Here is a 27,297-nt window from a genome sequence, read left to right as displayed (position 1 = left end):
CTGTGGGGCCTCCAAGCCATCCCAAAGGAGCCTGCACAAACATGTGTCTTTTTCAGGTGCTTTTCATTGCCTTCATCTGGCTCACCTCCTCTCGGTACACCAGCACGACCAGACCACAGGTGCTAAGGAGCAGGAGTTGGGCAACACCAGGTGAGAACAGGCAGAGTACTTAACTGTCATTGTGCAGAGTGAACCACAGTGCCTCAGTAAAGCTTCTCCTGCCAACATGGGACCTATTTCTGATCTGTAACATGGAGGATCCTGAGCACAGGCCTTTTTAGTTTACTCTTTTATGTCTGACTGTTGTCTCTCTCTAAGTCTGCTCTCTTGTGTACATAGCCTGACATAAGCAATGCTGCCTTTTTCTTTTTGTGATCTAAAAATAAACAGAACCTGCCACAGCAACAGTCTCTGCTTTTGTCTCAGCTTTTCTCACCAAACAAATCCCACAGGACCCTGTGAAGTGGGCAGTAACCCACAGGAGAGAGAATCACCTTTGTCTCCAGCCCTCACCTAGGGCTCATCATCTTGCACTTTATTTCACATGATCCAAGGAAAAGAAAACTGTAGTTGTCAAGGATATGGAACAAGATTACTGTACAGTGGATTGGGAAACTGCAAAGCTTACTTCCACCTGCAAGCACTGCAGCCTCTCATTCCTCAAGCACTGCCACACAGCTCCTGCGCACATTTTTGGGAACACTTGCCATGGCTGCAACTTACAGGATCCGCCAGTGCTGCTGGGGAAGAATAACTGCAAAGAAACACCTACGACTTCTGTTTAACGCAGTTTGTGGCTTTCCACTGACTGCCTAAGCCCAATCCACAGATCCATATTGCCAATAAATGTATATGTTAACATGGAAGTCTTTACTCAACAGCCAGTGACCCCAGACTACAAAAATGAATCAATATCATCATTGTGCTAAAGAGCGTTTTATTCTGTTAACCACAGACCTTGGAATACATTAGCAGCGTGGATGAACATTTTCTCATTTCAATGTAAGGAGGCAAAAAATGGAATTAGGACTCATATGTTGAAATGGAGAAGGTCACACAAGCAAGTCACTGCCTGCTGGACTCAGAATTCAGCTCTTCTGACTCCTGTTCTCATTTAAGTGCAGAAAAAGTCACAAAGGTCCTTGCTAGCAATGGCATCATACACATCCTGACAAATGCAGAGAGGATTCCTATGTATGTCCACAAGGGAGGAGGGGAGGACTTGTCATTCATAAAGAGGTATGCTAGCCCCTAGCTTCAGTAAAAGAGTTGTAAAGTACGTTACCAGATGTGACTGAGGCCACTGACAGTGCCAGGGAAAACCAGAAACACCCTCTCCGCAACAGGAGAAGGGGAGGTTTCAATTGAACAAACGTCAGCTTTCATCACCTCCTGAGCCCCCTGTGGGATCAGCTTCAATTAGACACCCGTTCTGCCTGCAGGGAGCACCATTTTGTAGACACAGGCATGTAATTCACTTCACAAAAGGGGCAGTCAACTTCACATCCTTTATAAACACTCAAACTATATGTGATCTGCTGTAGTGAGCTCAAAACATACAACAAAGGTAATTTTTAAAAGACGTTAACCTCCTGGCACACACCAAAATTTACATTCAACTACAACCGTTTCAGACTAGCACTGGTTTAAAGCTCCCAGAACTACACCACTGAGATTTAAAAGCAACATATATGTGATCCCTTCGTAGGGCCCTCTCCCACACACAAATCTGTCCCTCAGTCTCTCCTTGATACTCAGCAGCCTTGCACAAAATTGGGAAAATTCACTGTGTCTGGAGGCTTCCAGCAGAGACCCCCGCTTGCTCTGTCCCGGGATGGATAACCAAGTCACAGAGCCTTTGGCTCAGACACAGGCACCCTCATACGATGACAATGCATGCACAGGCTGCCGAAAGAAGCTCCCCCGTGGCACACAGCCCTGTCATCTAAATGAACTGGTGAATTTAACAGCCTAGGAACACAAACACTCGGGGCAAAAGTCCTTCCAGAGCCCTGTGGGTTACCCTTGCTCGGGTAGGGCACTGAGCTGATGCATACAAGCTCCATTTTTAGAGGAAAACAAAGGGAGTTTATTCTACCTGCCTTTCGTTAGCTCTGAAACAGTCACAGCTCCACCAGACCTTTATCAGGACATGTGATGCTGATTTGCAATGGTATTTAACAATTTAAAACACAAAGAAGGCAAAATGCCCTGCCAGGCACTCAGTCTCATCTCTACACAGGCCAGAAGCAACAACGCATGTCAGCTGGGGAGGGACAAGACCAGCACAGCAACAGCACATCCTGGGTTGTAATGTGAATCTGCTAAATAATGGAGATTAAACTACAACTGAAATAATTTTAAAATGTAGCATGTCTTTTCAATAATAAATAACCATGCAACCGAATCTCTCTTTTCATATATTATTTAAGGGACATCAGCAATCTTCCAAGTTGTATAAAGAGATAACTGGAGTTTCCTAAGCAATAGTCAGTGCCCAAGTTGATACAGACAAATCTAACCAACTGCATCCAAGAAAAACATCCATTTTATGCATCTCAGCACATGAATAATATCACCCTGTTTAACTGATCACCCTGAAATGAAATCAACAGTGAATGCAAGAGAGCAAAGGAGGGGACCACCGAGTTCCTCTGTGTTTGAATTCCCACCCAGGCGAGGTACCAAGGGACACAGCCAACCTGGTCTCACCAAGGTTGAGAGGAAGAGGTCTCACCAAGCCCCTCACTGCCATGAGGAGCTGGGGCAGGAGCATCGTAGGGGGCACAAGCCTGCTGCCAGCCCACTGGTCGGGCAAGGACCCAGGGGAAAGGCTCCCGTCCCCTCCAGCAACTGCCCAACTGCCTGGCAGGATGACAGCTCAGTGCAGTTTATAACGCAACTTTCAACACATCAGAGACAGCTCCTCATTTCCTTTCTTTCTTTGTTAGTTCAGCTAGTGACAGATAAAAGGATGAAATATGCAAATTTCAGCTGAAACTTATACTTTCAATACAGCCCTTTTAATTCTTCTGAATGAGGTCACGTTGTCAGATCAGCACAAATAGGATTCCTGACTTCCACGTCTTTCAGGTTGTGTTAATTAACTCCACTGCCGGGTGCAGCAGCCTTTGATATCTGTGTCTCAGATGCAAATGTCACTGGTGCAGGGGAGGGGATGGTAGAAGAAGTTGCTGAAGTTCCTACACTACTTGCAGTTCCTGCCTTCACCGCCTCCTTCAAAGGATGGGAGATGATAGTGACCTAGTTTCATGTAAGCCTTCTTCAGTAGGGAACCATCTACAAAGGCTGTTCCATTCAGCTGTTTCGTATTTCATTTTTCTTTTCTTACTACTACCCATTTTCAAGCTCAGCTCAGACACACACGTGCAGAAACAGCTCACTTTTCTCAGAAGACGAGTTCCCTCAAGGTACTTGTAATCATATCTGTTGATTTTTCAAATAACTTCCTCACAGGTGATAATCCTGTTACTGCTCAAAGCAGCTCTCATAGAACAAATTCTCTTTGCAGTCATACATCTTCACCTGAACATTATTAATTACTTTTCCAGTTGCCCAGTCTTTGTACAGGATGGCCCACAAATGTGAGGGAAGCTGGTCTTTGCACCTAGGTATCAAAACCAGCGCAAGGTTGGTGGAGAACAAAGATGAGAGCAGCCATGGTGCAGGCTGTGTCTGCCCCAGCAACGCAGAGCAGTGCCAGCTCCCACACGCGGCCACCCCGGGGGGAAGTTGGTGTAGACCTGGAGTGATAAACTCACATGAACCGGGTCACAGACAGGGGCAGTTTCAGAGCCATGAGAAGCCTAGTCCAGGTCAAGGATGGGGAAGAACCTGACACATGGGTGAAACAAACACCTTGGCAGTGAGCAACACCATGCACTATTTACTGGTTCTCTTTTTTATATATCTTCATAAATATAGTACTATACTTTAAATGGAGTTCTCCAACTGTTTAGAATGATTTAGATGATGCACATCATTTCACTGCCTGGGGCTAGAGTAAACAGTAGAAATGAAGGGATGCCCTGAACAGAATAAGAATGGTGAATAGGGCTGGAGTGACACAAAGGGAACAAGGATTTAGGGTCAAGGAGAAGAGCCAGGAAAGACAGTGATGACAGGGAGGCACAAGGGGAACCCAAGGCAGGACCTGATCAGGCAGGGGGCTTCAGCAAGCACCCAACCTACACCAGAAGAGACTGAGACATCTATTTTGGCAGACCAGGGCTATTTAAACATCTTGACAACGCTCTGTGAAGTGATGCTAAAATCCACTTTCGACACAGAGGACTTCAGCGTGCCAACCCTCTGCTGGGCTCCAAGCCCGCGCCACCAAGGTGGTCTTGGCACAAGGAGCACCAGGCACAGTGACCCCACAAGCTCCTGGCCCTGCATCTCACCACCACCGCAACGCGACATGCTCTACATGTCGGCCAGTGGCAGCATCATGTCCACGGCTTTTGGCAATTTGTCCCATCACTGGAAATAAAAGGCACCTTGCGATATTCCTTGCCATCTCTCTCTGGCTTACTTTAGTCAAACACAATAAAAATGAGCAAAGACAAGATATCATCAGAGGCATTTCATACCATCTTTCACTTCTCTAATCTGCTCTTGTCCCAAAGTTGCTGTTGTTTTGTATATATTTGATGGGCTCTTACTTTGCCTGACCTGAGTGTCTGGACCATTGCTTCTTGCCAGTCAACAAAACACTCCTCTTATGCCAGTACTGGACAAAAAAAAAACAGGAATAACTAACATGGGATGAAGTCTCTTCTTTTTGTCAAACTGAGAGCCATGCTGGCACTCCATGCAGTGGCACATCTCCTGAGAGATTCAAGGTATCACAAGGGAGCCAGAGCTATGAACACTGGCAGTTGTTGCTCTCTCCCTACTAGTCTCTTCAGTTGCCAGCATTTGGTGTTTGCAGATTTAAGATTGCCTGAGTAGCCTTCACATATATTTTAAACATGTGAATAGTTAATTTGCTCTAAATCTGATTTATGTCTTGAAATTTGCCTTGGCCAAGAAAACAGAGCTCTTGTCAGAAACAGCATTAGGTCTTCAAAAGCTCGCACGGAGCAGTCAGGTACCTAGAGAGCCTGTGCTGTACTTGTCTGAGATTGCACCCTCTCTGGAGCAATGCTCCTGCAGCCTGGCTGACAACCCAGAAGAACAGGATATTCCAGCTGATTAACTAGTACTGCTGAGAAACTGGGATTACAATTGTTTTACCCTGATACACACTGTTAAAGTAACTTGAGAAGTTTCTATCACCAGATACAACTGACAAGATCCACCAAGACCAAGTGTCTTTTAATGAGCTCTGCAGGAGCATTCCTACTTTTAGGCTTGGGCAAGAAAGGCAAAAACTAGTGAGCAGTATGAGGGAGAGCTCGTGGAGGCAGTTACCAACCTAATCAGCAGAGAACAGCACTCTAAGTACAAGAAGGATCCACCTACCTAATAATTATGTGGTTTGTGTTTGTCTATATACAAAATCCACTGATTAGAAGAGCTTTGTGTGGAAATCACATGCTGTTACTTCTCTATTTTCTAACTCAGTATCATTTAAAGGACTCTAAACCCCACCTTGGTCCCAGAAAAAATACCAAACACATCCCAAAAGGCATGAAGGCCCTATAAACAGGGGCATCCTGAGCCAAGAGCCTCCACCACACTTGCCACCATCTTCTGGCCACACAAGGACCCAGGAATGAACCACACTCCCATCCTATGCCATTATTCCAAGCTCTTCACGTGCTCAACAAGGAGCAACTTAAACACTTCTGTCCTCCCTGACCTTTCCCTTTACTGTTAAATAAAATGAATCCAGTTAAGCAGGCCAGCATTTACAAGAATAAGCAGATGCTGACTGGACCTCTTAACCTTCTATTCAGCACCCTCTTCATCAACCTTTTTATTTTTTTTCCTTCTTTGTCATTCAGTTAATGTGTAAAAGACAAACTTGATCTAGTAACTGCGTGAATAATTAGCCCAGCTCTGCATTTCCTCTCTACCTTTGCAAAATCTGTCGTCTGATGGACTCAGCCAACCTGAGCTGTAGCTGAGCCAGACTGAGCAATGCAGCTGGTACTTCAGAAACAGTCAGGTCATGCAGCCCAGAGAAGTTTAAAAGTTAGAAACAACAATGAACTGCAGAAACAACAGAAATGCAAACCACATGGGGACTAGACAGCAGCAGAGACATCTCTGGAAAATGAGCCTTCAGGGTAACCACATTCAAAACATATTTATCTAGGGAGATCTGGAGATGAGTAGACACAGAATAATCCAACTAGTCCTGCATTTAAAGGCAAGTGAGAACTCTCCATGCCACTCAAACCGCTCCTGCCTTACAGCTCTTGCTGGACTATCACTGTCACAAGGTGACAGCAAATCACCAGAATTTGTTGCTAAGCCACCGTGGCTTGCATTGCATCTATTTTTGCAGTTTCACAGATTGAGCACCAATGTGCGTATGTTCACAGAGAGATGCTGGGAAAACCAGAAATGTCAGATATGAGGATACTTTGGGGAGGCATGGATGGGAGCCTAACTGACACTTACAGGGAAAGAAATATACGGTACGTGGAATACAGCAACTTTACAGGTGCTCACGATTTCACCAGGTTCTAGCTTAATGTCTGGAGAGTAAAATGTCATGCAAATCCTTTGGCAGCAATTGTATGACATGGTGTAGAATATATTGTTGCAGTCAAGCTTAATTACATGAAATGTCCTCATGAAAATGCCACGCTGCTCTGGGGTCTGCTCTGTAGCATGCCAAGCAGCAAAACCATGGGTTCTTGCCTAACTACAGTAAAAAGGACTGATGTGGAAACAAGCAAATCTTACTTACCAGATGGCTTTAGAGTACTGTACAGTATACATTAAAAACAGTGCCATACTGTAATATAATAATCTTTAAATTAAGACTGTGAAAGGACCTAGTTCTTCCAAAGGATCAGCAGCCTTTGGCATGGTGCCATTGTGCCCAAGGATGTTCTTGCATAATAATCACTGTCAGATACATTGCTTTTCTTCCTAAAGAAAATTGATACCTTCTTAGTGATGCAAAATTCAGCTCAGATAAGGTGAAGCTAGATAAGTATATGCCTGTCTGTATGTACATCTTTCAGAAATCTGGCTTTTGTCACTCCAAGAAGCCTCAAGGTTCTTGGAGTGACAAGATCACAAAAGTGATCTGGGTCTCCACCACCCAAGTGAGAGGTCTGGATGCTGCACATCTCTCAAGCAACCAAAGGCTGTCGCAAATGACTCTGATGAAGAAACAGGTCATTTGTGGACATCATCCAGAACCACTATTTATGCACAGTTTTGCTGCGTAACAACACTATACCAGAGCTAACATTGTTGACAACTACATCATAAAATTGCAGATTTCTCCCTTAGAGTGAATTGCATTTGCAATTTAATAATTGCATGCCTTCTGCATTCAGCAACCTCTCTCTTTATACATCTAATCAGCATTAATTTAAATGCAAGTTAATTAGCAGATACACTGATGGACAGGTGATGAAACGATCTCTGAAATTAACCACTTGATGTCTTGTAGCCTGGCAGTGTGAAGAACAGCACACAATAATAGTTGGGAGTCCTAATCACACAGAACACACTTATGGCACTAGAAGCAAAATGTTATCATGGGCAGCAAAAAGGTTTTAAAAACATGAATGCATTTCAGAGCAAAGACTAGACGCAAACCTTTGTGGTTTTTTTCTCCTTCAGTAGAAGATCAAAGCAGTAAATGCCACTTTGTCTTTCCGTGTTTTGTCTATAAATAAGTCTGTATGTAGGTATACTAACTAGATATTTACCATCAACATGCAGCCAAGTATTTGGTGGCACTGTTACTGGACTTGGTATCTGCTGATCCACCAAAGTACAGATAGCCCAGGAAGACATGTTTGCGGACAGACAAAGCATGTCCACATGAGCGCAATAAACCTGAACCTCACATGAACCTTGCTCAGCTTACTTGTCAAGCAGATCCCACAGAGCAGTTTTGCTGTATCCATCAGGATGAAACGAGTGGTTCCTAGCATGGGGGCTTGCCTGAGGTGGCAAACAAAATGTTTCTTGCCACATTTGCATTTTAGTGGAACTTAAACACAGAAAGAAAAACGGAGGCACAGAAACAGAGGTGCATGGAAATAAAAACAAATGCAAGACTACGCTTAGGATCCTAACGACTAATTTTGCTGTAAGAACATGATTCTTCTGTCTACTTTAATTACATTGTGCCTCTCAATATTACTGACTGGATGTCTGACACTATTTTACATGGGACACACAAAAAGATGTACCATTTTAATAATATGTGTCAAAGTTGACTTGTTTGACTGTCACCGAGTTGTAGCTTCCCTGTTCTTACTAACATTTTTATGTTCTGGCAAATAGTTTGTCCTTCTGGTGAGTATTACTAACATGTAATTACATTATATAAACTAAGGAAAAAAAAAACATATTGTTTTGATTCATTCTCATTATGTACCTCATAAAAGTACCCCAGGGGATTTTTAAACATGAAGAATGCCCACAGTTATGTTTTTTATAAAATATACTTTAATCTTACACTGTTACTATTTAATGATTTTGCCAGAAGCAATTTTTTTTATTACATCCATTCTTTGTATTCAAAACTTACCTATTGCAATGAATATTTATAAATAAATACATTCATTAAACAAGCTTTTGCTTCACTAGCCTAGGAAAAGACTATTAATCATCTGGCAGGCACGAGCAAAACATAATACCTGCTATTGCTCATGGGCACCTCGCACAAACTTGCAAGCAAAGCTGACTACTCCTGCATGACGTAACTGCCTCCAACAACCCCAAGCACACAAAGAAGCTTTCTCCTGGAGTTGTTTTGCCTTTCTCTCACTTCACCCAGTGTGAAGCAGCTGATGCATTTCCTAAATGTTGCAGGCACTTTCTTCTAGTGAAATGTACATGCAACTGCTGTGGTTTAACCTGACCACCCTTAGACCAGGCACCCGGTTTGAGTGGGGAAGGGTTGCTGATCTCTCCTCACCACAACTCCTGGGGAGCTCTCACCAGCACACTGGGGAGAGTCAGTGCCAAATGCAAGACGCAGTTGTAACCAGCAAATAGGTTTGTTAGGGGTAGGGTCACTGAAATACAGTGTTCTTGAAGAGGAGAAAAAAAAAAAAAAGAATGGTGACCAACTGCCTCATATCAGACACCTGAAGTACAAAGTGGTTCTCCTTTGCCTAGTATCATTGCTGAATTGGACTTCAGTCAAAATGAAAAGGTGTTTCATTCACTTTTGTACCAGAGGACAGTTGCAACACACACTGTTGGCATTTCAATATACAAGTAAAACAAACAAAAAACAAAAAAATCCCCAAGAAGCTGTGGCTTAGAAATGACACATCAATTATTCTTTGACCTTGACTAAATGTTCATAATACTGATTGTGGCAGTGTGTGCTAGGCAGCAATTATTTTTCATGGAAAATGTTTCTCTAATACCCTACTCATATCTTCATTAATCACAGATCACCCTCAGAGGTCTGAGCTTCTCATTTGACAAGCATCTAAAAATTTGAAAGTTTAGAGCAACCCCGACTGTGTTTATGTTGACTCTGAGCATGAAGCATTTATTTTACTTAACACAGCTAAAGGTATTCAGAATAATGTACAGAACTGCCTAGTGCATTATTTTTTGTCCTCTTTAACTACTCACCTTAATTATGCTGTGTGGAAAAGGTCAGTCTCTTCCATCATGTTTGAATTGGTTGCCTTTTGTTTTCATCAGAGGTCTTATTAACTGAGCCTGTGCTGACCCTGTTACTTTCTTTCCATCCCTCTCTCACAGTGAATCAAGGTATACAAGGAACTGCAGGTGTCCCCCAATTCTTCTAACCCTTTCCCACCACCAACAGCCTCTCCCATCCACTTTTGTTCCTCTCCATTTCCAACTCTTTTTGGTTAGTGCTCTTTTCATCTCCACCAGGCTGAAGCATGCCACCTCCTGCTGATTTTGCTACTGCTGTTGCACATCATGTTTTGGTGTATATTTGATTAGCAACCTTGTAAAAATTCCCTCTCATCAGCTGGCCTGCCCTGGGAAGTGCAGGGAAGGTGACAGAGGGCCACAGACAGGCAACCTGCTTAATGGCAGCTGGAGGGAGGAAGCAGCAGGGAGGGAGCGAGGGGACATCAGTGAGCAACGTGTGATCTATCAGAGCAAGGTGGGAAATGAGGCTGTGAAACAAAATGTGACCTGAATGCTAATGACCTGAATGCTTGGCTCAGGTCCCCTCCTTGCCATCTGCACCAGATCCTTACTTCTTTCCACCTTAGGCTGTCCCTGGGCAACTTTACGCAAGGTCAGACATCCAGCTGCCATGGCAATTTCTGGCTGATCAGTGCTGAACCAGGAGCTAAAGCCCACTGACTGAGGCGCTCACTACGCAGCGTGTCACCACGCAGCCAAGATGGAGGGCAGCTCTTTTAGCTATTTGGATGGTGCTCCACTTTTGAAACACACCCCTGACACCTGCAGGATCTATAGTATTTGTTGTGTGTGCTTTCATGACAGCCTGCCCCCTTTCCCTCTCCTTCCCCAAGAGATGCCCGTGTCTTCATATTACAAATCAAGTGTCTGAGACCCAGTGACCTCAGACAGGTCACATTCACACATTCTGTGTGAAGCAGAACAGGCAACTGAGACCAGGTCTCTGAGCATACAAACTAATGAGCTACCCTTCCTCTTTTGTGCAGGCTTAGATAAATTCCCTTCCACAGCTTCCAAACTACAGTTGTAATTAGATGTATTTGATAAATCTTAATAATTGGGGGTTAACTTATACATTCCATTTAAACAAAACGTGTCTCCAGTGTTAATAACACAGTACCAAGAGATAAGCTAAAAAGAGCAAGGATGTGCTTATAAAGTTAATAGGAGACACAAGGTGGTGCTTTCTGTGCTTACCTTCAGCACTGTGATATTCCATGCAAAGCTTTCAATGGCTTTGCTTAATTTTCTTCCTTTCAAGCCTTCCTTTGTGCCGAGGTTATGGAGCTCTTCATGGAATTCCATCCCTAAAAAACAGATCACTACATCACCCTCTGCATGACTGATTACCCCCGTAAAATGTTCAGTGAGCATTTTCACTGTTGCAGCTGATATTTCCTACATCCTCTTTCCGTGTTCCCCCCTCTTCCCTGTCATGATCCCACCCTGGAGAGCATCTCCCAAATAGAAGTGTTATGTGCAGCCTTGCAGCTCTGCCTCCAATTGTGTATTTAACTCTCCTTTCCAGTCCAGGGGTCCTACACAGGCACATGCCTGTTCCCCACACAAACATCCCTCCAGCGCTTCTGATTGCAGTCTGCTTTGCTGGAAGTATCATGACAAAAGGCAATCACTTGTCACTGTCCTTCAATAGATGTACCTTGGGAGGCAGTCTGGCAGACAGGAAAGATACCTGTGCAGCATGGCAAACACAGACTCGGGTGCGCAGCTCCTCATTAATCTTAATCACAGTCATATAGAAAAACCCTTGTACTCCACAATGACAAATTATTTCATGAACGCACACTGCTAATCACAAGATTGCTATTCCTGCAGCCTGTCGAGCTGAGACTTCCAACCGTAGACCTGGGAATTGGCAACATTTTATTGCTAGTTTCTGTAGCAAATGTCTGCAAATCCTTTGCTGGATACAAGAACTTGAGAATCTGGGAGCAGATTACAAACCTTAACGAGCCCAATTAGCTCACCAATTCTATGAGATTTGCACAGTGTATGCAAACATTTCTCCAAGGTTGCTGTGGATGAAAAGACAAAATGGAGAGAGAGCTGGTTGTGTTCCCTTAATTTGCACCTTACAAAGGCCAAATTGGCACTAAATCACTCCAAAATATCTGAAGCCCGTCCCAGCTGAACAAACCAAGTTCAATCTCCAGTTGTTTCATAGCTCTCCCTCCCCTGTTGTTTTAAGGCAAATGTCACTCACAAGTTCAGGCTTCATTGAAATTACATCAAAGAAACCCCCATCGGCACCTGACAGAGAACACCTGCATGGAGCACAGAGGGGCTATTTTAGCAGGGTGACTGAAGGAGTCAGCCCTCTGATACTCCAAGGCAGCTTGCAGTCAGTGTAAGCTTGCCCAAAGCTCTCCTGGAAGACTGACAATAGGCTTCCTTCTGCCTTGCACTGAATCTGGAGGCAGCTGAGCCACTGCTTGAGAAACACTGAGGGCATTCAACCTCACACAATGTAAGGTTTATCTACTGTTTATTCTCCAAAACTTCACTCACTCACAAGTTTTGCATATCTAAGGTAACAGAGTTCCTGCAATACTTCCTTTGGAAAACAGTCTAAATAACTGCACCTCAAGAAAGATTCCCCTGCAAGCTGCCTTGTGCCAACTGACTCAAATAATTTCACTTGAGTAAGTGAAAGAAAACCTCCAAGTGACTTGCTTTGTCCTCTGAAGAAATACAAAGGCCAACAGTGCTCAGTTCCACTTGGGCAGCCCTACCTTTATGTAGCATACTTTGTTTTTCCCCCTTCCCAGATCTCACTTTCCCACCTGTAAACTGGAAATAATGCTGTCCCAGAGAGAGGCAGTTACTAACATTTGTCAGGCTGTGGAAAGGAGCACCAACGAAAACGTCTAGTAGTTCAGTCCTCAAACCTGTTAATGCATTGGGCCAAAACCATACATGAAAACAAACAAACAAACAAAAAAACCCTGTAAACTCAGCAGCCTGAGAAGTCATCTGGGGGAGCAGAGAGGGTCCCGTAGCACAGAGGGCAGGGACCAAAACAGGCTGGGCTGTGAAGCAGAGGTCGGGTAGGAACACGTGTCCAAGGGGAGTAGGACTGGGCTGAGGTGAAGGACAATGTCACTTGCAATTGTACCTCTGACACCTCTTAACTTATGAGTGCTTCATCTTGCCACATTTAAAATGTTCTTTGGACAATTTGCCTGGGTAACACTTGCAACAAACTAATCAGCAATCAAGCACTGTGAGGGATCAATCCTCTCTCTCGCTCCTTTCCTCTGTCTTAAATCCCGAGGTTTTATATGAGCACTGCATCTCTCTCCAGCCTTCTTCTCTATCAGAAATATTTTAAGGCTAACAAAGCAAAACCAGTGGAAGTACAAGGAGATGCAACAGTAAAGAGAACAAAGAAATTAACAAGGAGATACAACGGTAAAGAGAATAAAGAAATTAATCTTTTTGCTGGGGGAAGGAAGGAGAAAGGAATTGCATTCAACTTTGGACATCAGCCTGGTGACATGCTTCTTGCCCAGAGAAGCTGTGGATGCCTGATCCCTGGAGGGGTTCAAGGCCAGGTTGGACGAGGCCCTGGGCAGCCTGATTTAGTGGGTGGCATCCCTGCCCATGGCAGGGGGTTGGAACTAGATGATCTTTAAGGTCCCTTCCAACCCAAGCTGTTCTATGGTACAGTCCTGTGTCGTGTTCTCTGCCCACGTCACCAGCTCACAAGGACTTCACAGGTCCTTCTCTCTTTGCGCAGAGCTGGGTGGGTACGGAGCTGGTTGATATTCCTGAGGGTCTGCATAATTTGGTGCTGCTCTAAATTATAGCAGCTAGAAAGACCATTAGCGCTGTATTTTCCCATCACTGTCCCATTTCCTAGACCCTCTGTACCTGTTGAAGGCTTTGTGCTGTGGACATTTATGCTGTTTGTGCAGATACACAGGGGGAGCCAAGGCACAACCCAAGATGAGGCCCATGAAGTGCAGAAAGACAAACGTGCTCGCCTCCCCTCCCTTTGCTACCACAGCTCTGGTCATGGCTCCAGAGCTCTGAATTTCCAAGAGCAAAGACTCCGTTCCACCCTGCTCTTGTACCACATTAAAAACCAGTTAAATGTTATTACTGTAACAGTTTCCTAGTTTCTTCTAACTAAAAAGATGAATTAAGGAATTTACTACAAAGCATCAGTTTCATTCATTATTTACATTTAATAGAAACGAATGGCTGTAGCCTCTGTCACTTGCCAAATCCAAAAACACCTATTGGAATAAAACAGTATTTATGACTGTTGGGGTCTCAGAAGACTTTTCTGAGGTCACGAATTAAATACAGTAGCAAGTGTTTGCATTCCTGACCTTTGAGGCTTGCTGCAGATTACAAAAGGTGCAGCTGTACAGCTAGACTAGAAAACAGATTTTATTTCAGCATTGTAAACCCATAATAGAAATACACTGCAAGGATTTATTCTGCATGGTTTCTGATATATGAAAGCTGACGGATTTAGCTGTAGAGGATTAAGATCTTACTACCACCAAATGAGGACTCTAATCTCTCAAGCAGGGTTTATTTTTGTCTATCAGCTGAAACTACAGGAAACGTCCCAGTTTGGAGTCTGGCTTACTGTCCTGAACAAGTGATGAAGAGAGTTTTCATGAGTAAGCCGAACTGCGAATCGCAGACACTTTGGTCATTCTGACCATCCTGAAAAAGGACTGTGAACCCGTTGCAAAGCAGACAGCATACAGCCACTTCTGAAATCATCTCCTCCCTTTCTACTGATGCACACAAGACAGCTCTAATTCAGGCAGAGACATCCAATATCATACACCAGCAAAATACGATCTGCTTTAAGTCTACTTACACCTATTTGTGCCCGCGTAACTAAGATACATAATGCATAGCCACACAGATTCATTGTGACATAATGGGATTATATTGGTGCAAGTTTCCAAGCTCAAAACCAACCCGAAATGGCAAAATTAAATAAAGGTAGGCAAGAAAGCTTGGTTCTGTAGGTTTCCAAGCCTTTGCGTTTAAGGCAATAGTTATGGCAGAGAACAGAGCTCAGTAAAGGCAGCATACCTTCTCACTCCCTCATTTTAATTGAATTCCTTTCTAGTTCATTTGACTCATTTAAATGCTGTCAGACATTTCAGAGCTGTAAAGCAGATGGAGAAATAGACTTGAGGTGAAAACTGAGGATTTCTCCCTGATCCTACACCTCCACTGCTGCTGGAGGATGAGCCTTCAGGAGGGTGGAGTCTGCTACAGAAAGACCAGGATACTCACTTAAATATCAGGTGAAAGATGATGCTCAAGTTGCAAACTAAGAAAATGATGGCACATTGTTTCCCATCTCCTATCCAGAACTGCACATTAGAGGAGAATTACCTGCTTTCTGACACTGAACGATCTTGTCGTGAATGATGTCTGCCGTCTCGATAAGAACCCTGCTCTCTTGAATCATCTGTCAGAAAATAAACAAAAAACAACTTCATTACTATGGTTTCCTGCAACATCTCATCCACTGAAAGGTACAACAAGGGTAAAACTCAAGAAGAGCTCTGTTCTGCGAACAGCACTATAACGATTGGATCATTGCTTCATATCAGGTCCCCTAGATCTACATCAGGCTAAGTGACAGTTGCTCAGAAGATCTTTGTTCCAGAATCAAAGAACAGCTGTTTTACATCAGTGAGACACCACTGTAAATAATGTGAAATGATTTCAGGAGAAAGGAGAGTTAGCAGACAAACAACACTCATTCTATATGAAACCAAGCCCTTCATAATCAGTACTTTTCTTGAAATGCAAGGAGAAATAAATATAGTGCTCAACATAAGTTGCTATCAAAAATGTTACCAAGCCATGAACAGAACTGATTTCAAAAGATATTTAAGCCTGTGCGCATCTTTATGCACTATGGTAGTTCAAAAAGCTTCAGTGTTTCTTGAGGTTCCCTTTGGAGAAATTCTAATCTAAATCCTATAGCTTTCAGCATCTCAACACTGCTGCTGAAGTTTAAAAGGGTTAAAAAAAAAAAAAAAAAAGAAAAATGCAGGTAGTTTCACCAAGAATGCTCACAAGTTTCAGAGATACCCATATCTATGTGGCTTCCTAGAGTACGCCATTAAAAGAAACACAGACAAAATACCCATTATGGGACAAGTTTCCTGAGTCTCCCTTCTTGCAACTGCTTTTCTCCTTTGCTGTTAACAATCCTCCCAAAGCCCTGCAGAAGCCCAGACAAACAAACAAATTGTTTCAATGCTATAGTCTGTGAAATTGCAGAAGGCGGCACATACATCTGTTACAGAAGGAAAGAACATGCTGTATAGCAAACTGTGTCTGAGAATAATCTCACTCTCCTGGGACCTACATTGCAAAACTCAATCAAATCCAGGCAGCATGAAAGAGGTGCCAATTAGAAATGAAGCAAACTGAATACTGCCTAATTTTACATCCTGAAATTACAGAAGCCACCATCTGAAAGCTTTGCCAAAATGTTACAACTGTTAAAAACATTCCTACTTTCAAATGTACTAAGTATGAAAACACAACCAGTCAATTGCAACAATTTTGGTGGAAGACGGTATAAAAGTACTAAGCTAACACTTGCATATTAGCACTTCTTATTGTTTTAATTAGATACAAGGGAGGAGACATTTTTGGAAGTCACACCCAAACTTCCAAATTCTGGAGAAATTCATATCCAAATTTTGCTGCTTCTGCCATCTCTGTCACTAATCAAAGCTATTAAGATAGGCTTAATTTAATAAAAAATACCTATGCCTTTACTTTGACATAAACAAGAACATGAAAAAAATAAAATCCATTACCAGATTCACAGACAGAAAGAAAAAGGTCTGACACATCTATAGAGTGTAAAATTATTTATTATCTATATAAATATACAAAATTATTTATTGTCTATAGAGTGTAAAATTATTTTTTAACAGAAGATGCCTGGTGGATATACCTGAGACGTAAATTACTTTAGATAGTATCCTTTGCCTTTCACTCTTTAATACTTGCTTGTTCGTGCATCATGTTGATTTTTTCTCTTTGATATTTTTGCTTGACATCTAGAAAGAAATGACATTTTCTACCCAGCCTCTGGCTTTTCCATGCTGCAGCATGTAGTTATTTTGTGTTGAAGGAGCTGTTCGGCTGCCAGCTGAAAGTTCTGCAGTTGGTCTGAACAGCACAGTGAGTGAGAACCCCCCCACCAGCAAGTCACTACAGAGGCAGGCAGAGGCTGAATGTGGTTTCGCGACACGCAGACATGGTGCCTGCAGGAAGCTCCCCTGCCACCCTGTCTGGCCAGGCACTGATGGCTCCTCCATGCCTCACATCCCCATCATCCCTGGGGCCTGCCAACCACCAGGGCATGGGTCTGTGCTTGCGCTGACCATGCAGCAGCACCAGGAAGCTGACCCATGGAGCCAAAGTGCCTGGCTGTCATGTGCTCAGATCTCCAAAGTATAAAACTTGATTTACGAGAGTCACATTTATGCCACACACACACACACACACACACAAAAAAAAAAAGAAGTTTGAGAATCATGAGTTTTACGTGCAATTTGGTACAAATGACCTTGACCACGTCTTCTTCCAACTACTGGACTCATTCCCAGGAGTTTCTGCTGCAGTTGTCTTTGGATTATCAAACATGAAGGTATTACTTTTGCTTTTAAGAGAGAAGTAGCAACAGGATGTCAATTTTCCTTTACTGCAGAGCAGGCAGAGCAGCCCTCCACTCCTTTGATGCTGACATCACAGTCTCATTGCTCTCCCCTCAGCAAGAACAATTAAAACCAGATCATACAGCAGAATTTAACCTGCTCCTATCTTCTCACACAGCAGCACTCTTGACAAAAATAAGATGCTTTTGTCCCATGATAAATCCGGAGAGTTATTTCAGAGTCTCATGGCTCAGTATCTGGTGTTAAACGATGCCTTTATTTCACCACCGGATATTTGTTCTCAGAGATTTCTTTAGGACGTATGCATTAGGTAGAAATAACACATCCTGGGTGTACTATGGTACAAGACTTTGGCAGGCCTATGGTGTCTTTCCCAGGTGTGATAACACTGCACGCAGGACCCAGTACTTCTGCGTTACAGGCCAGACTCTGATCCCAACAAGAATCAGGTGCACATTTTTAGCTGGCCTGAGATCACACTTCCTAGCTCCACTGTTAATGATTGCAATGACAAGTTGGTGTGGATGAAGAAAGGATGTTCACTCTGAAGAATCAGAGATGGATTCATACAGGTAAGAGTACAACAGGCAAGTAACTGCTTTCCAAGAATAAAATTATAGCACGGGGCTTTGTTTTTTTTTTTTGTTTGTTTGTTTCTTTAAGCCTGTCACAGTAGATGTTCTTCAAATCCTGGGAACACAACTGATACAACCCTCAAAAAACAGTCAAACACTAATTAAAAATCTACTCCCTCCCCCTTCCCCTCGTATGTTTTCACTGACATGCAAGGTAAATATCCCTTAGGGGATATTTACTAAGTTAGCACTGTAAGGACCAGCTAAGAAGCAGTTACTGGTTACTGCTTACTGGAATTAATGCTAACATTTGGTCACTACTCAGCCTTGCACAGGTGAAAGCAGGTGACAGGGTGCCAGCTGACCAGCTGAGGCTGTGTCCCCTCGTGCTGGACACTGTAGAGCAGACAGCAGTTTCAGCAGGTTTCCCAGCTACAGCAGATGATGCTGTCCAGGGATGCAGCACGCTGTCTACAGGCATCTCCACTTGGACCCTACTATCAACCCCTGGGAGATGCAGCTACCATGGCTTTGATCATGTCAACAGCTCCGGCACACAGTCCTGTGATACGGCATCTAGATACACAGGGTTGGTGTGTTTTTTTTGGCACCAGTTCTCAAATGACTTCACCATCTCCCAGTCTGAATGCTCCCAGCTTTTCCAGTTGGCATCAAATCCAAAGCCCTGCTTGTGGATGTCACCTACTTTTATTTGTGGTGCCAAGACAAGAACCAGAAGCTCTAAACACAACAGGGAGGGCTGTGAGATTTTCTTCTGGGAAGGTAACCCCATAAATCACACAACAGTCCCAGATTTTCAAGCCCAGTCTTGCCAGCAATATTATGAAATCCAGCAACATGTCTCAGATGCGAAGAATGAGCACTCTTTGCAGCCTGAATTTCCATACACCTTCACTCTGCTAAGGCTGCTGCTGAGTGGTGCTTCTCCAGGCAGTTTTTTAAGTCCCAATCTTCTGCCTGGAACCCATCAGGCTGCTTTTTAATGTCAACTCCCAAACGGCAACTCGGTTTGGTAAGAGGCTTTCAAAAAAAAAAGGAGGTGTCCTAGTCCCTCAGAAAACTCGTGATCCACCAGTGTCACCTCCCAGACACTGATTTTCAAGGGATTAACCACACAGAAACATGTACCGAAAAGCAGCCTTTAAAGGATGGATGCTATATCTGGGTCCACTTGGAGCTAGGACAGTTCCTGTTTCCCATGTTGGAAAGATTAATTTTGAGAGTGATGTGTTTAAAATAACTACAAGGAAAAAAAGGACAAAAATAAGAGTGAAGCCACACAAAAACCTGATTCTGTTATAGGGACTTATAAAACTACTTTGCTGACCAGCAGCGTACACCTATTAAAGTAAGCACGAGGAATAAGGTGAATGGGAAAAACTACCTTTAACAGACTTTAAAACAGACGCAGAAGGGAAGAGCATAAAAACAGAAGCTTTACTCAAGCTATCCTATATAGGCATGAGAACAGAACTCACTCAGCATCCACATTACCACGAAACTTCGGGAGCGAGTTACACACCCTGAGTCACCACTTGGTCTGACTGCTATTTGCTGTGCACCTCAATGCCATTTGGGACCCTCTGACCACTATTTGGTGCACATCTCAACGCCATTTGGGATCCCACTCATTTTAGAACCGGGCTCTGCCTCCTGATGGACAGGGGACCCACAGAGAGTGTGTGGGGCGCTTCTGCGCTTGGCAGCTGCACTGGAGGCAAAGCCCTCCGGGAGCAAAGGATGGCCCTGCTCCTCCATCAGGAACCCTGCCACATCTCCATGGTGCAGGGCCACCAGGACTGCGCACGTCCCGGAGGTGCTGACTCTACTGTAGGGGCTGCAGCGCAAGAAATGCTCTCGCACTGCACAGCAAAGAAGGGGTTGCTCAGCCTGACAGAGGATGCACATGGCACAGATCCCTGAAGTAGGTGTCACGTTTAACGAGCTAATGGGGATGAGGAATACAAACCCTCATCTGCATGTGTTAGCTTTTTTCTGCAAGTTAGCTCTTCTAATTGTAACGTTATGAAATGCCAAAAACAAGAAGCTTAAACTTAATTCATCTCAATCCACCTGAAGCACCCTGTTACAATCATGCAGGTTTCTCACAACAGCACGGGAAGCAGGAGCTGGAGCTCAGGAGCTCCCTAACAGACAGTGTATGAGAACCAAGAGGTGGAACAGACCACAAGCTGAAAACATAAATGACCTGGCTTATTTAAGTGTCCAAACATAATCTGCAATATCAACTTTAAAATCACATTTGCAGAAGGAATTATATTTAACTTTGTCATATCTGTTAAGTGTTAATACAAAGATAAATAATTTAAGCAAAATATAAAATATTTTTAACACTAAAGATGTCATTTTTTAACTCACAAGAAATTAACACTTATTTCTTATATGTACTACAGACAGTTTAATCACAGGATCAGTACAAAAAGAACAAAAATGTTATTATTTTTTACTTTAATGAACTCCTGTGCTAGAAACCAATTTCTTCCTTCTACTAGAAGCTATTCTACAAATTTGAAAGGGGAGAGGAAATTAACACAGCAGAGTCTCACCACAAAAAAAAAAAAAAAAAAAAAAAAAAAGGACAAGACAAGAAAAGCCTCTGGTGGCAAATTGAAGTACTGCTCCTGCTGGGAAGATAAATGATATAGAAAGGACACTTCAAAGAATCTTCTCATAAATATTCCAAAGGTTAGAACAGAAACCAGCAAAACATCAAATTAAAAAAAAAAAAAATCCAATAGGAGCTTCCTATTCCTATAGGTGTCTCCTCTTTGCTGTTGTCCCAGTCTCTTACGCCTGCTTTAGACAATGACAAATTTTGTCTTGGTAAGGAGTACCATATCACACTTCTATTGCTACCAAAAGAAAAAGAAAAAAGCTACAGAAACACAGCCAACTGGAAAAACATCTGAAGTGCAAATTGAGCTCATGAAAATTTCAGCAGGGTTCTCTCTTTAGCATCAAGCATTTCTTGCAGACATTTGGGACATGAAACTGCCAGACAATTAATCATGTGCCAGCAAGTCTTGTTAAGAGGATGTCCCCATGGTGCCAGGACGTGGGAAGGAATGCTGGCCACCGGTGTCCCAGTGCCCTCCAAGCTAGTTTGCTGTATCTGAGCCTTTACCTGCAACAGCCAAGTAAGAGGAACAGTTATCAGGGATGGTTACATTAGTTGGAAATCTCTGAAATACCTTAGCCACACAAACTGCAAAAGGAACTGAAGAAAATTCACTTTAAGCTCTAATTTTATGATTTTTCTTCCAAGTATTTCTAGGAAAATATGGTGTCAGAGCATTGCAGAATGTGACCTGGTGCATGAATACCAGTTCTCTACAAAACAACAGAAACAGTGGAGGAACAGGGGAAGGGGGCGGCTTTCAACATGCTTGTGCTAAAACAGGCCATCTAAAGCACCCAACTGGTATCTCATTCTGTAAGAAAAGTTCTGATCTGACCATTTTCCTATTTTAGAAGGGTCTAATTGATGTGGCTCTCAGAGAGAAATTGAGAGAGTGGTGGGAAAAGAGAGAGAATTACAAGAAAAGGAGAAAGAAAAAGGATAATTGCTTTCCCAGTCTATATCCAATTTTGGATAGAAAGCTCTTTAAGACAGCTATGAATTCAATGTCCATGTACCGGACTGTGTTTGACGTCAGTGCGTTATGACACTTTCTTGGCAGTGAGCATTATGCTCTGCAATATCCCTTGTTTTCAGCTGTTCAGAGAATTGTGAAAAATGGCCCTTGGGGATGAGGCTGTCCCAGCTGAAATACGGATTTCAGTGGAAAAGCTCACCAAAAATCTATTTAGTCATTTTGTATTTACATAAACTGGGAAAATGGGCTTCCTCCCTGGGAATAAATAACTGTCATGCCTGCGTCGAGACAAGGACTGAATCTGAAAGAAAAGCAGACAGAAGAACAGGTCCTCTCTATACACACCTCTGCAGACTTCTGCTAGCATGCATGGACCAATCCCTGTGTCACAATACAACTGTCATTAAATACCTCGGTGTCTACAACAGTGTGACAGATACTATTTCACTTCTCAAAAATCCCCACAAAATCTCTACATCAGCTGAGAGGTTAACTCCAACTTGCTTTCCCTCAACTGTACCAACAGACGTGCTGTCCGTCCTTACCTGTTACAAAATAATCACAATCAGCTCCTGTAAAGAGGCCTTAATTTTTCTAGGTGTTGTGGTTTAACCCGGCTGGCAGCTAAACACCACACAGCCGTTCGCTCACCCTCCCCCCTCCCTCTCTGGGATGGGGGAGAGAAACAGGAAAGTGAAGCCGGTGAGTTGAGATAAAGACAGTTTATTAAGACAGGAATATAATAATAACAATAATAATAATAATAGTGATAATGATAATAGTATTAACAATAATAATGTGTAAGAAAACAAGTGATGCACAATGGAATTGCTCACCACCCGCTGACCGATGCCCAGCCCATTCCCGAGCAGCCGGCCCCCCACCCCGGCCAGCCACCCCTATATATTGTTTAGCATGACGTCAGATGGTATGGAATACCCCTTTGGCCAGTTTGGGTCAGCTGTCCTGGGTCTGTCCCCTCCCAGCTCCTGCTGCACCCCCAGCCTGCTCGCTGGCAGGACAGAGCGAGAAGCCGAAAAGTCCTTGGCCTGGTGTAAACACTGCTCTGCAACAATTAAAACATCAGCATGTTATCAGCGCTCTTCTCACCCTAATCCAAAACATAGCACCCTACCAGCTACTATGAGGGAAAATTAACTCTGTCCTAACTGGAACCAGGACAGATATCCACCCCTTATTCCATACCATTTATGTCATGCTCAGGTTACACTCTTTCCAATACATTCTAATTAATCACCATTTTCATCTATGATATATAGCAATCATGGTAGTGATGACATACATTATTATATAATAATTAACATACTACAATTCAACTCATAGGCTATTCTCACCCAGTATCAAATCCCCTTGAGGTACACACCGGACCTCCCCATTCTTTTGCTTTACCCACCAAGTGCATCCAGGTCCCTGAGCAAAAGCAATTCCACGAATGGGTTTGCCTTTTCCTGAGGCAGGAGTAGCCCAGACTGTTTTACCCAGCATGTTTCTTACGTGCACTACAGGAACTTTATCCCCTTCTACAGTGCATAACAGGTTTGATTGGGCAGGTCCAGCCCGGTTGGCAGATCCCCTGGTATTGACTAACCAGGTGGCCTTTGCCAAATGTGTATCCCAGTTTTTGAATGTCCCAGCACCCATTGCTTTCAGTGTAGTCTTCAACAGTCCATTGTATCGTTCAACTTTTCCAGAGGCTGGTGCATGTTAGGGGATGTGATACACCCACTCAATACCATGTTCTTTGGCCCAAGTGTCTATAAGGTTGTTTCGGAAATGAGTCCCGTTGTCTGACTCAATTCTCTCTGGGGTGCCATGTCGCCATAGGACTTGCTTTTCAAGGCCCAGGATAGTGTTCCGGGCGGTGGCATAGGGCACAGGATATGTTTCCAGCCATCCGGTGGTTGCTTCCACCATTGTAAGTACGTGGCGCTTGCCGTTGCGGGTTTGAGGGAGTGTGATGTAATCAATCTGCCAGGCCTCTCCATATTTATATTTCAGCCATCGTCCTCCATACCAAAGAGGTTTTGACCGTTTGGCTTGCTTGATTGCAGCACATGTTTCACAGTCATGAATAACCTGTGCTATAGTGTCCATGGTCAGGTCCACCCCTCGATCACGAGCCCATCTGTAGGTTGCATCTCTACCTTGATGGCCTGAGGTGTCATGGGCCCATCGGGCCATAAATAATTCACCTTTATGTTGCCAGTCCAGGTCCACCTGAGCCACTTCAATCTTAGCAGCCTGATCCACCTGCTGGTTGTTTTGATGTTCTTCAGTAGCCCGATTCTTGGGCACATGAGCATCTACATGGCGTACCTTTACAACCAGGTTCTCTACCCGGGCAGCAATATCTTGCCACAATGCCGCAGCCCAGATGGGCTTGCCCCTGCGCTGCCAGTTGTTCTGCTTCCATTGCTGTAACCACCCCCACAGGGCATTTGCTACCATCCATGAATCAGTATAGAGATAGAGAACTGGCCACTTTTCTCGTTCAGCAATATCTAAAGCCAGCTGAATGGCTTTCACTTCTGCAAACTGACTCGATTCACCTTCTCCCTCAGCAGCTTCTGCAACTCGTCGTGTAGGACTCCATACAGCAGCTTTCCATCTCCGATGCTTTCCCACAATACGACAGGACCCGTCAGTGAACAAGGCATATTTCTTCTCATTTTCCGGTAGCTTGTTGTACATGGGGGCTTCTTCAGCACGAACCACCTCCTCCTCTGATGATATCCCAAAGTATTTGCCTTCTGGCCAGTCCATAATCACCTCCAAGATTCCTGGGCGACTGGGGTTTCCTATTCGAGCCCGCTGAGTAATCAGTGCAACCCACTTGCTCCCTGTAGCATCAGTTGCATGATGTGTAGAGGGGACCCTTCCTTTGAACATCCAGCCTAGTACCGGCAGTCGGGGTGCCAGGAAGAGCTGCGCTTCAGTACCGACCACTTCCGAAGCAGATCGAACTCCTTCATATGCTGCCAATATCTCCTTTTCAGTTGGAGTATAGCGGGCTTCAGATCCTCTGTATCCCCGACTCCAAAACCCCAGGGGTCGACCTCGAGTTTCCCCAGGTTCTTTCTGCCAGAGGCTCCAGGTGGGACCATTCTCCCCGGCTGCGGTGTAGAGCACATTCTTTACATCTGGTCCTGTTCGGACTGGCCCGAGGGCTACTGCATGAACTATTTCCTGCTTAATTTGTTCAAAGGCTTGTCTTTGCTCAGGGCCCCATTCAAAAGCATTCTTCTTACGGGTTACTTGGTAGAGCAGGTTTACAATCAGACTGTAATTTGGAATCCAGGTACAGCAGACTGGAGATTAAGGCAATCAACATCGTGACTAGCAACTATTAAGCAGGTCCAATACTTATACCAATTTTAGTTTAACACACTCTGGTCAGATTTGTCGATATCTCAACCCTTCGTGCCCCACGTTGGGCGCCAAAAGGACTGTTGTGGTTTAACCCGGCTGGCAGCTAAACACCACACAGCCGTTCGCTCACCCTCCCCCCTCCCTCTCTGGGATGGGGGAGAGAAACGGGAAAGTGAAGCCGGTGAGTTGAGATAAAGACAGTTTATTAAGACAGGAATATAATAATAACAATAATAATAATAATAGTGATAATGATAATAGTATTAACATTAATAATGTGTAAGAAAACAAGTGATGCACAATGCAATTGCTCACCACCCGCTGACCGATGCCCAGCCTATTCCCGAGCAGCCGGCCCCCCACCCCGGCCAGCCACCCCTATATATTGTTTAGCATGACGTCAGATGGTATGGAATACCCCTTTGGCCAGTTTGGGTCAGCTGTCCTGGGTCTGTCCCCTCCCAGCTCCTGCTGCACCCCCAGCCTGCTCGCTGGCAGGACAGAGCGAGAAGCCAAAAAGTCCTTGGCCTGGTGTAAACACTGCTCTGCAACAATTAAAACATCAGCATGTTATCAGTGCTCTTCTCATCCTAATCCAAAACATAGCACCCTACCAGCTACTATGAGCTACTTAACTCTGTCCTAACTGGAACCAGGACACTAGGAAAAATTCTACGTGCACAAGAGCCAGAAGAATAGGTAACAACAGAAACATTTATTATCACTTGTTTGTTACTTTTGATTTTCAAATGATTCAATCATTTCATCTCAGAGGAAAAATAACGCTGAACCAATAACTGAAAAGCAAACTGCACAAGTGTCCCTGAGTTCACACATGCTTGCATCAGCAAATGAATATACTGTGATAAGAAACCACAATCTGTCCATGAAAAAATCTCGACCAAAAAAATTCTAACTTCACAGGATAAGTGTTTGCAGTGAATAATTCTGCCATCTGTCACGTGCAGCTGGGCCCCATCCGTTTTCTTCACACTGACAGCTCCTTTTTTCTTTTCGTTCCCCCCACCATCACTGAATACTGGCACCAGTTCGGCAGGTTATAAGGTGCACCCCATGTGCTGCCCCCACCTGAGCGAGCTTCTTCCAATGCCTGGCCACGGGTGATGTGGAGCCAAAGGAGAAGAGTCCTTTCCTGGTAGAGGGGAAAGGTCTGAAGAGCAGCTCTGCAGATGGCATGATGCACTATCCTCGGATGTATGTGGGAATGGATGACAGCACTGGAATCAATTCATTACATGTTACACTATGTATGATAATAACCAAAACCGTATGTAAGTTGAAATAAACTGTTCTAAACCATGTTTCTGGTAGTTCACATATTTTTCAAGAATGTTTTCTGTGTATTGCCCATGTTCCATCTTATTTTCAAGTGTTTCCATTCCCTGTTCTCTGCAGAAACTCCCTTACAACCCGGTATCATCACTGAAGCCTCCTCCATGAGACACAGCAGTAGCTGAGTTCCACAAAACTGCTGCAATGTAACCATAAGAACAAAAAATAGAGCCTTGAAAAAATCATTTCAGTTCCCTAAACAAAGCACATGAAATTTTATTCTAATAGGGCCTCTCTGAAAAGAAAATATTTAAGGCAGAACACAATGGTAAAACTAATTACCCAGGAAAAAAAACAAACTGCACAAAACGATCTTTGTCTATCAACTGCTGACAAAGGCTGAACACAAGGGAACAGACAGCTAATTGTTTTCAGGATGGCTGTGGCAGGTCTCTGAGTAGTTGCACCTCCATTTGCCCAGGCTGTCAGAACTGCCCATGCCCCATTAAACACACTGACAGAGTTTGTATTTTCTTTGGGGAAAAAAAAAAAAAAAAAAGAAAAAAGATATGGTCAGTTGGCAATTTCCAGTAGGGGGAAAAATTCAGCACGTTAGGGCTGTTTTATCAGAGATGACTTTCAGAGCATAGTCTTTCAAGTGTTTCAAATGTGTGATGCTTTCTGAGGCGGGGAGGGACAGTTGCCAGCCCCAAGCTACTTGTCCCTCAGACCTCTGAGCAAGGCACACCTGCAGCCAACAGCTTTCCACTGTGAGATTTAGGGGCAAACTTTTCTCCATCATACTGTAACAGAAATTAAGTACAACCATTCATACAAGAGAGAGGCCAACATCAATACTTTCTATTAAATGTATTTGAA

General features: G+C 43.7%; 2 protein-coding genes across 12 annotated transcripts in view; one reads left to right on the top strand and one right to left on the bottom strand.

Annotated features, from left to right (window-relative positions):
* Positions 1–9,749, top strand: part of LOC310902101 (uncharacterized protein) — a 176,498-nt gene extending 166,749 nt beyond the window's left edge. For both annotated transcript variants that reach the window (XR_014586484.1, XM_083843083.1), the window contains one exon: positions 57–9,749. The gene's annotated coding sequence lies outside the window, so the exon portion shown is untranslated. The remainder of the gene's footprint in view (positions 1–56) is intronic.
* The window catches only part of PLCL1 (phospholipase C like 1 (inactive)), a 205,138-nt gene that overhangs the window by 17,585 nt on the left and 160,256 nt on the right, over positions 1–27,297 (bottom strand). For all 10 annotated transcript variants that reach the window (XM_083843011.1, XM_083843013.1, XM_083843019.1 and 7 more), the window contains 2 exons: positions 15,208–15,283; positions 11,011–11,120 (listed from right to left, as the gene is read on the bottom strand). In XM_083843011.1, coding sequence (XP_083699137.1) covers positions 11,011–11,120; positions 15,208–15,283 — 186 coding nt within the window. The remainder of the gene's footprint in view (positions 1–11,010; positions 11,121–15,207; positions 15,284–27,297) is intronic.

Source organism: Anser anser (assembly GCF_964211835.1).
Source record: "Anser anser genome assembly, chromosome: 6".
NCBI classification, from domain to species: Eukaryota; Metazoa; Chordata; class Aves; order Anseriformes; family Anatidae; genus Anser; species Anser anser.
Note: the sequence above shows the minus strand (reverse complement) of the source record. Positions and strands in the feature narration are given on the sequence as shown.